Source organism: Magnolia sinica, chromosome 12, assembly GCF_029962835.1.
Source record: "Magnolia sinica isolate HGM2019 chromosome 12, MsV1, whole genome shotgun sequence".
In the NCBI taxonomy this organism is placed as follows: Eukaryota; Viridiplantae; Streptophyta; class Magnoliopsida; order Magnoliales; family Magnoliaceae; genus Magnolia; species Magnolia sinica.
Window position 1 is genome coordinate 70,842,559 of NC_080584.1, and position 10,269 is coordinate 70,852,827.

General features: G+C 40.4%; 1 protein-coding gene and 1 non-coding gene across 2 annotated transcripts; one reads left to right on the top strand and one right to left on the bottom strand.

Moving 5' to 3' along the window:
* Positions 1 to 5,687: 5,687 nt before the first annotated feature.
* Positions 5,688 to 5,771, bottom strand: TRNAL-CAA (transfer RNA leucine (anticodon CAA)). The gene has a single exon. It is a non-coding gene; the product is annotated as a tRNA-Leu (tRNA).
* Positions 5,772 to 5,888: 117 nt separating this feature from the next.
* LOC131220231 (STOREKEEPER protein-like) lies at positions 5,889 to 7,258 on the top strand (the record flags this gene model as incomplete). The annotated part of the gene is made up of 1 exon (XM_058215190.1): positions 5,889 to 7,258. A coding segment is annotated over one exon (1,071 nt), but the record flags the coding sequence as incomplete, so codon positions are not given.
* Between the last annotated feature and the right edge of the window lie 3,011 nt (positions 7,259 to 10,269).

Here is a 10,269-nt window from a genome sequence, read left to right on the forward strand (position 1 = left end):
AGATGATAGTGGGGATTGCGATTACTGATGGGATACGTGGACCCCGCAATGATCAGGGACCCCATCTGGTCCATCCAGATGGATTGGATCGCCATCTTAACTAGTCAACAAAAAAATGCCATTGGAGGCCACGTCGTCTTCTCCGTTGAACCGACAGACCCACCACGAGGAAGTAGGCTCCGTTTTCGATCGAGAAAGCTCATCTAGTGGACCATGGTGGTGGGAATCCATCCCACGTGTTGGATTAGCACCATGCAAATGGTAACAGTGAGTGCAGCCCCCTCAACCCAACATTTTGGCATGAAATAACAGTCGTTGATACAATCCAAAAGGCCAACCCTACATATATAAATGGGACCCTATTCCCCCGGGATTCCCACCAGCGGTTCAGGAGAGGAAATAGGAGAGAACATAGAGAGTGAGCTCGAGTCTTGGGTGCTGGGCTTGGTACTACATTACACCGAGTCAGCCAGGCCAGCTTGTTCGGGCCGGGTGAGGGTGAGTTCATGGCCTCATCTCTGAGGAAAAATAGAGGGAGAGGGTGAGAGAGAAGGAAGGAAGAGGGCGCTGCTACACTTCCATCCGAACCCCAGTAGAGTCGGGCTAAGCCCACGAGGCTCGAGCTGTGCTCAAATCGAACCCAAACAAGGTGGGCTCTGGTTGAGAAGAGGAGAGGAGAGAGGGAAGCAGGGGAGGAACAAGTTGCTGTCACTGGTCCGACCGCTGGCGTCGCTGAACCATCAGGAGTGGCGTCAACCCGACCCATTACAGCAACTGTGCAAGGTGATAAGACTACCCAGCGGACAGGCAGAACGATCCAGGTAATGTCCCAGCACTTCACCTTCATGATTGTTAAGCCACCTGTTAAGCTCCATCAGGCAACCCATGTTGATGGGATCTAGCGGCCATGGGCAAAAACGATAGGTGCAGCCCGAGGACGTCCTTGAGGCCCTGCTAGAATCCAGTTCGCGCCAATCCCACCGGCGTGGTGTAGCAAGGAGGGTTCGGGGTGGCACATCTGAGTTTGGGGAGAATCTATATATTTTACCAGATGTAGGGCCGACCCCAGTCGTCCAGCGAGTTTCGGGCTTAGTCGAGTCCGAACTCAGCCCTAAGGACCGACCATCAGCCAGAGTTCTTCCATGGCTCATGGGCCTGGATGCTGAGACGATTCGACCTGGCCCAACTCATGAGTGGTCGGTAGTCAGGGACCCAGACCCGACCCACATATGTGCTCCATCTCATAGGGGTGGACTCAACCGAGTCACCTTGGTTGAGTCGACTTAGGCTTGAACTAACCCCGTAAACCCCTCATTTCAAGGTAAGGTTTGGCTAAATCCGATGTGGGGCTATCAAACCAAACCTCAGTGGGTTTGCATGCAGGTAAAAACCTAACTTACTCGTGGGAAGAGAAATTCTTAGTGAAGGAAGTTGCTAACTCCGTCATAGCTACAAGGCCCGTCTAACCCAACCATCCACCAAACCAGGTACATCAGGAAGGTTGTGGCTGGACCAAGATCATTAAAACAGCCTTAAAGGTGCACAAGTGATCCCGAATATGAAACTCGTTCCTAAAGCCTATGACAGTTTTGAAATATCTAATTTGGAAGAGAGTTGTGTTAATTAGGTCGAGGAATAGCCTAAAGGCGAGATTACCTGCCACTAAATCAAGCTACAGGACTAAATGATGACTTTTCTCCTTAAGCTTTTCATTTCCAAATTAGTTTAAGTAATAGTCTTTATTAGATTTACAAACGTGATCTCATGGCATGTGATCTCTTACATTAGTTATAAAGTCTTAAGGCATGACTTGTATCTGATTTATAGTTGATAGTTGTGAAGTATGATTGCATGCAATAATTACTCACATAATAGCTTTTATTTAAATTTCAATTAATAGTTCATGCCATGACCTATTGCGATTATGAACCAAATGCCTAACATGTGTGCTATAATTATATGCTTTCACAAGAATTGTTGTAAGTCACTTATGGATATCTATTCACTACAATTACTAGTAGGCAATTTCCTCTTGTGTATGTAAACACACACTTAAGATGTAACAAGATAGAGTGTGGTAAGGACTGGGCCCTTGATTTCGAGGTTATATAAGATGTGGAACACTAATGTAGAATTTACCATCCATATGTCATATGGCTTAAGTGGCTCAGAAATGACCTCTTTAACCGCTATGATTTAACCTTGCCTGACCTATTTATCATCCCAATTTAATGTTTCGATCACCCTTTTACCGTTGCGATTTAACATCTGTCTCATATTTTGATGTTTGCCCTGCATGGCTTCGATGACCTATACCCATGCGATGGTAATCCCTACTTATTGAATTTGATTGATCACTAGTCGACGGGCATCTATTAAACATCCTAAGATGGAGAAATCTCATGGGTGGGAGATGGTGGTCATGGGACACTATGCCTGAGCTGTTGGCTTACGGTGGGTGACGATCCCCCCATAGTGACGCTTGAGTTACTTAAATTGGCTAGTTGTAATTGGAATAATAAAGGTTTGGCTAATCATGCATTTATAGCATACTGGCGATGACGAGTGGCTAATTCTGGATGTTGTAGCACGTGCCCTTAGGCTTAGTGGGGTATCGTTTCGCTAGCTTTCAGACCATCGACTATCGACCGACGTACGTGATGTACGATGGCTTGGTCATTATGTTGTATGTGACGTATGCAAGTAATGTGCTACGCTGATGACCGATCTTATGCATGGGTGATGAGTCCAATTCCGACTGGATGAGCATCCCCAAGTCGATGTGCATTCACGCATCCATGCATTTAAATAAGACTGCATTATGTATTGTTTTGAATGCTTTATTATTTTTAACTATGCTTAGCTAAGACGGCGGTGTGTAATCGAGGAATTCACACTGAGTGGCCACTCATTCATCGAATATATAACCGTACAAGAAATACAGGTGGCTTAAAAGATACTCATGTCCAGAGTGATAAAGAGAATGGTACAATTATTAGGGATGTATGACTGTATCTGGTAGGAGAAGCTGCGCGATCTTACAGCTCAAGTTTATATGCATTTTATTATTTCTCATGTGTAAATCATGTAATCTTTGTATTTGTTAATATAGAGACATTGGTTTATATAAGTCATTATGGGCAACCGCTCGTATATTTTGAATGTAAATGCAAATTGTCCTTTTATGTTTGATTTGTCAATCTCCCACTAAACTGCTAACTCTAAAAGAAAAAGAAAAAAAATACCCGAATTTGATTATCTTTAAAAGTTAACACTGGAGTTTTTGGAGAGCGAGTCATATACCTGGGGCATTACACTGGAAGTCTTCAATCTTTGTCTCTTAAGATCCATTCTTTGGCTTGGTAATCTTTGAGCGTTAAATCCATGCTTTTAGCACCTTTTCTAATCCAAGCTCTTAAATTCACCTTATAACACAAACATAAATAAAATAGGACATTAAGAAATATCATGTTCATTAAACCAAGATGTAAATGGGGTCCAATATGCAATATTTAACCCTCAACAACCGCCAATAGCAAATTATCATTGGATGGATGAACCTATGATCTGATTCATATGGACGGCATGGATCTAACCATGATCATTGTGGGACCCACCACTCATCTAAACAGTCCCCAAAATATCATGGTTTACGAGAATTTTTTCCGCAGTTAATAACTTATGCACCAGCCAGTTTTTCTTGCAAGAACTTCAACCGACGCAAGAAATGCTTTTGATTGCCCTAGAATCAACGATTAGGATGCTCCAGGAAGGCTTATAGAAGTGAGGGAATGGATAGGATCTCACCACGACATCGCAACCAAAAGATTCCCTTCCGCAAAACCTTAGGGCGGGTTTAGATTCGAATGAAGGAATAAGATTGCTCGAGAATGGATGGTTAAAATTGATGAATACTCATGCACGGAGATTGCTAGCGAAGTAACCAAAACAACTTTCCATTTTGGAAAATCGTTGCACACCACTCCTCCGTTTGCTGAAAATCATGTACTTTCATATGTGTGTCAACGTGAGGAAAAACCTAGGGTTTGGTCGGAATCATATGCTTGATATGATGAATGGTTTGGAACTCCTGGCTGGACAATGAAGGTAGGCTATAATATGATCGAACACACGTACATTCATTTAAATTGTCATCAGCGAAAACAGAGAAAGAGAGAAAATCTCTCCTTTTTTATTTTTGAATTCATTGGGTCAACCTTATTTGATTGGGTTTCGTGATTCGGTGAACAGCGGGACACCATCCTATTGTGTACACTCATATCGTGTGGGGTCCATAGTAGTGTGTGAATCGATCCACTCCGTTCATTCATTTCTACTCGTCTAAATAGGACATAGATCTATTGATCAGACAATTCCCAAGCTCAGGTGGGCCCGCATAAATTGAATTGTGGTCATAAGTGTTGGTTTCCATCAACTTGTCAATCAGCTTGTCTTAATTTTGTTTATCACAGGTCCTAGGATTTCCTAGGTTAATCTAATTGTACTTTAGCACTTGATTTGATTGTCAGAAGATTTTAGTTCCTAAATTAAATGAGCTACGAAAAGTGGATTTAAAATTTTATTAGTTGATCTCAAAGAATATAACTGTCGATAATCAAGTGTCTGAAGGGTCCTAAGCCAATCTAAGTGCACATGAATCGTCAGTTTTACCATCTAATAGTCAGATTCACACGATTTAGTGTTAGATGGTTGAAAAAGATGCTAGGGACTCAATGAATGATGGATCTGGCGAATTGGGTCCTGATTTTATGATGATTTAAGGTCATGGCCTACCATAGTCTACATTGGACAGTTTCGATGATTGATTTAAGTGTCAAATGCCCTAGACTTCCATTAAATAACCAAATCTCACCCATTCGACGATTGTCCCAGCAATCCAACAGTTAGATTGTCTCTAAAAATGTACTTTAAATGTCTTCTAAGATTTTCTTGGAACTTTAAAGCGTAGATGTATGGATAGTCCATAAGATTAATGATAAGATCTACACATACATACTATCGAAAGCCTACAATACTTCAAATCACTAGGATGGGATTTCAATGGTACATATTACTTATTTTCGTATTAGGATCATGATGTAAGGATCAAATTAATTGATGATCAGTCATAAAGGCTTAGATCGCATCTAGGGTTGATTTCCTTTATAATATAGTGGATTATCTTAAAAATCAACAGTTGGATGCTAGATCTACGGATGAAGATTATTCTCAGTTGTTATATTTAAGCTAAAATAAAGGTGAATATTCGAGTAAGCTAGATTTGTATTTATACCAGGTTGGGTCTTCGTGATAACACTTGAGTACTCAAAAGTATAAAATGTTACAATAATGTCAAAGGAATTATGCCAATGAGAAGTAGTTGTCACCAAGTTGTAACTATTACAATTATGAATGAATTGAAATACAGTAAAAGAGAGTGTCCAAGTGACGTGAAAAAAATGTGTCATTATTGTAATTTTACCATAGTGAAATCAAACATCTAACTTATTGACCAAAAGTAAATTTACCAAAGAGATAAGTAAAATAAGTTATAATCATTCTACTTTTTTTATAATATTATTATGAAAATTTTTAATTTTATTTTAATTTTTACCTTATATAGAAATGAAAGTAAATGTATCAAGGAGTTAAATTTCACCAAAATAAAAATAAAACTGAAGGGAAATTGTCAGAAGTGGGATTTGAACCCACGCCCTCGAACGAGGACCAGAACTTGAGTCTGGCGCCTTAGACCACTCGGCCATCCTGACCTGATAGTTAGATATTTAGCAACATAATTATAGATATTAGAAAGCTGAAAATCAAACATTTATTTATTACTAAAATCACCCAAAATATAAACTGAAATTCAATCTCCTCCTCTTTGATTCTCCAACAACTTGCCTTCAAAGCGAATCTCACAGCGACAATCACGACAACAACAAGAAGAATCAGAATCATTATCAACATCAACATCAGCCACAGCCAAAGCCAACGATACGGCCCATAATTCCTCTCAACCCATATACAAAAACCCTAATCCCGAATCTCTTCCCTCTTCCTCCAATACCAACTCCCCCTTAAATCCTAACTCGAACAGCGACAACCACAACGAAGAAGAATCAGCAGCGGTGGCCGCAGAAGAAGAAGGTAGTGCATATCAGCGTTTAAACAATGTCCCCGACATCCAACAACCACAACAAGAACCCGCCGTCGTGGTCGATTCTAACAGTGCCAGATCAAACAAGAGGCAAAAACCGTCTCCTGACGGTGAGGATCTGACGCCCAAGAAGCCCAATTTCGAACGGATTTGGAGCGATGAGGACGAGATTGGAATCTTGGAGGGTATGATCGAGTACATGAAGATGGGCTCTAACCCGTCGTCCGACTGGTCCGCCTTCCATGAATTCATCAAGCGATCCCTCCACTGCTACTTCACCCGCATCCAAGTCGGCGACAAGATCCGACGGTTGAGAAGAAAGTACCTCAGAAATGCCAAGAAATCGAAGAACGGGGATGGCCCGCATCTCTTGGATTCCCACGAAGAGATAGTGTATAGTCTTTCTAAGAAGATATGGGGCGGTAAGCCGTCCACTGGCGAAAGTGGTTTCCAGAGTAGTCAGGAGGCTAAGGAGGTGACGGTGGCCGTGGGGCCACCACGGCCACCGAAAGTCGTCGCTACAGCAGTCAATTCAGCAGCGGTGGGAGTAGTGGAAAATGGGGGCTTGTACCCTGATTTAAATGAGCTGTTGAATTTCGGTAGGAATTTGAATGCGGCGGATTGCTGCGAGAGTCTGTTGAAGGGAGGGTTGGATTTGATTGAAAAGTCGAAGGCAGAGGAGTTGAGTGAGAAGTGGAAGAAATTGCTGATGATGAAAATGGAGGTTCACCTCAATCAGGTCGCATTGTATCAGGAGCTTGGAATGTTAGCCATGGAAGCAATGAAATCCTCATCATAGAATTCATTGATCTTGATGTGGTAATGGATTATTTTTAATGCAAATTGTTGATTTTTATAGTTTTTTTATTCTTTATAGCAGAATTGAATTGGGGTTTTCTTGGTTAATACAAATGTGTATTTTTTTTCCCTCTATTTTTTTGGGATTAATTTTGTCATAGATCATGCTTCAAAACCTTTTCTGTATTCAGACAGATATAGTGTAGTTTTGTTTCTATGTTGTTCTTCTATTGGAGCTTCCGTGATCAATGATCGGAAGCTTCTTGTTGAATGTTATGGTTTTTGTCACATTTGCTTTGAGGGTATTTGGATTTGGAATCTTTTTGTTATCTTAAAAAAAGAAAGGAATGTTATGGTTTTTGTCACATTTGTTTTGAGGATGTTTGGATGTGGTGTTGAATTGAATTGTTGTTGTTAATATGGTAAGTGAACATAACAAGATTGGAATATCTGAAAACCATAACCAGATTGGGTGCGTTTAGATGCCTGGTTAAACTGGATTGCGATGCGTGCACTGGGAGCATCTAGCGTAGTGACCCCAATTCTACTTGAAATTCCATGCATTTTAAGTAGAATTATATTAAAAAAATAAAAATCAGAGCCGATATTCAGGGGCTGGTCCCTTGTGAATGTTGTGGGTTATTGACTTGAATTATCACAATAACATACATTTCATGTTGAGCTCAATATCATTTGGATTGCTATTCTGGCAAGGTATTTCGTAACGGCCATTACCGTTACCTTTACGATGCGGGCTGTAACGGCCATACAGTCTCTCTTTTCTTTTTTGGAATAAATAAACGGAAAACATGTATCGGCCCCGTATTGGACCGTTACAGGCGTAACAAGTTGTTACAGGTCATTTTTTCTGTAACAGCCGTTACGGCCCCTTAACGTGTAACGGTTGCCATGGGTACCTTTATGCAACGGCCTTTATGGCCCCATTATGGCCGTTACTGCACACCATGATTCTGGACACTAGCCCCCCCACTCTTGTGGTTTTGTCTTTATTGACTTATATCAGTGCAATTGAATTCAATTGAGCATCCAAACACAATACTATTTTATTTATTTTTTTGTAAAGGGGGTTGCTTATCTTTGTCCAAGTACCAAGCTACCGTTGGGTACTCATGTTTCTTAAAGGACCTGAGTGTACCAATGTTTAGCAAGCTTCTAATGTAATGTCTTGGTTATATTTGGATATGGCTGGGATTTGGAAGGGTGGATTTCTTTTACTTAGAGAGGGTCATGGCTGACAAGTCATGTCTTTACCTTTTGATCATGTATAAAAACCATAATGTTAATGAAATCAGATGCAGTTATTAGGGAATGACACCGGAGACTTCACATTAGGTTACATTTGGCTAATGTATCCCCTAGTTTAAAGGGAAGGATTTGAGTCTGCGCACTTAACACCCAGATGGGCAAGCACTCACATCCTGTACCATTCAAAGATGTTGGAGAGAATCTTGCAAGTATTTGGAGAAAGAAAAAAGATCCAAAATTTCAATGGCTTTTTATTGAATGTGAAATGTGTGGTGCACACATGGCGTTGCACCCAAACATTTCCCTAGTTTAAGTCATGGTTAAAAAACACGAAAAGTCGACTTGGCTCAATGTCCAACTAGGTTGGGTTGACTCAAAAACTCGACAAAGTCTTTGCTTGAGCTGACTCAGCATTTAGTCATCATCATCATCTAAGCCTTATACGGTTATACCAATTAATTGGGGTAAAATACATGAATCATGATCTGCCATTCCACTCTATCAAGGGCCAGACCTTCCGTTAGACCATAGGTCATCTAGCCTTTTCTTATTGCCTCCATACATGTCCTTTGGGGCCTTCCCTATAAAAATTGTGACACCAAAATCATTATGGATTTATTCACCCTTTAAGCCCATATGATCCATGTTTCACATATGCTAACAAGACCCAATTGTTAATGGACCCTTGGATGGGTATTTTTGACATTTCACTCATGAAAGGATGGCTTTTAGGGTAAGTTATGTGGGAGCTAAAGGGGAGTCATGATTTTTTAGAGTGAAAGAGGGGTTTTCTCTTGCACAAGGAGGGTTTCAAAGGGGGGTTTCTTCAAAGCAAGATTCAAGATTTCAAGGTTTTCCAAGAGGTGCTCCACAGTTTTTCTTGTCAAGGTATCCATGGTGAGGAGATCTATTTCAACATTGCAATGGTGGAGGGTTTTCTTGTATTCTTGAAGAATGTATTCCATTCCTTGTTCTTTGTAATCTCTCCTTGCTATAGTGGATTTTTCTTTGCTAGATTGTCCGTGGATGTAGTTCAAGTAGTGAACCACATGTATCTTGTGTTCTTGTATGTTTGTGGTTTTGGGTTTTTCTCCATTATCTTCTTTCTATTTATTACACACAATCCTTTCATATTCTGTGTGCCATTTTAATCAAAGGGGTGTTTGATTTTGATGCAATTTTGCTTGGCCGGTGGTGATTTTAATCACTTCATTTCCCATATCCTTTTAGAACCTTCATCTTGTACCAACTCACTCCTAACCTGTGCAGTTCTTGGTCTCTATTGTACATGACCAAACCATCTAAGTCTATTTCCCCTCATCTTATTGCCTATTGATACTACTCAATTCCATCGAATTGCATTCATTTATAAATCTGTGCTTCCTTGTCTTGCCATTCACCCATCTCAACATCCTCATTTCAGTTTCACTCATCCTATGAACATAGTATTCCATAACTGCCCAAAATTCTATCCCGTGGAGCATGGCTAGTCTTATAACCATCTTCATTTCAGTTCGACTTGGTATTTAGTCATTTTAAATTTATAATATATAATGCGGTAATAAGTGTTTGAAATAGTTTTCTTAACAATGTAGCATAAAATGGCTAATATGATCGAGTTTGCAATCTCTGGTTCGTTCACTGTGGACTTTTCCTTTCAAAGTGAAGGTCCTGAGTTTGAAACTCGCCACCGTTTTATACTTTATAGAAAGAAGATTTGAGCGACCAAATGACTTGGTTCAAGTCTCATTGAGTTGACCGAGTCAGCTCAACGTAATGAATTGTTTCGGATCGAGATTTGAATGATTCATGTTGAGTTTCAAGTTGAGTCACTGAGGTTTTTTTAACTTTTTCATCGGCAGTCACATCATATTAACCAAAGCTTCTCTAACTAACTCCCGATTTGTTTGCTTTCATTGTTCAAAATCCCCAGCTGGCTGCTGAAATTTTTGGAGAAAATTGAACCCAACTTTCTTTGGGAGGGTAAAGATTCGGGCCTGTTTGGACTCACTTCTGCAAAAGGTGTGTTCAGCCTCTTTTTTTTC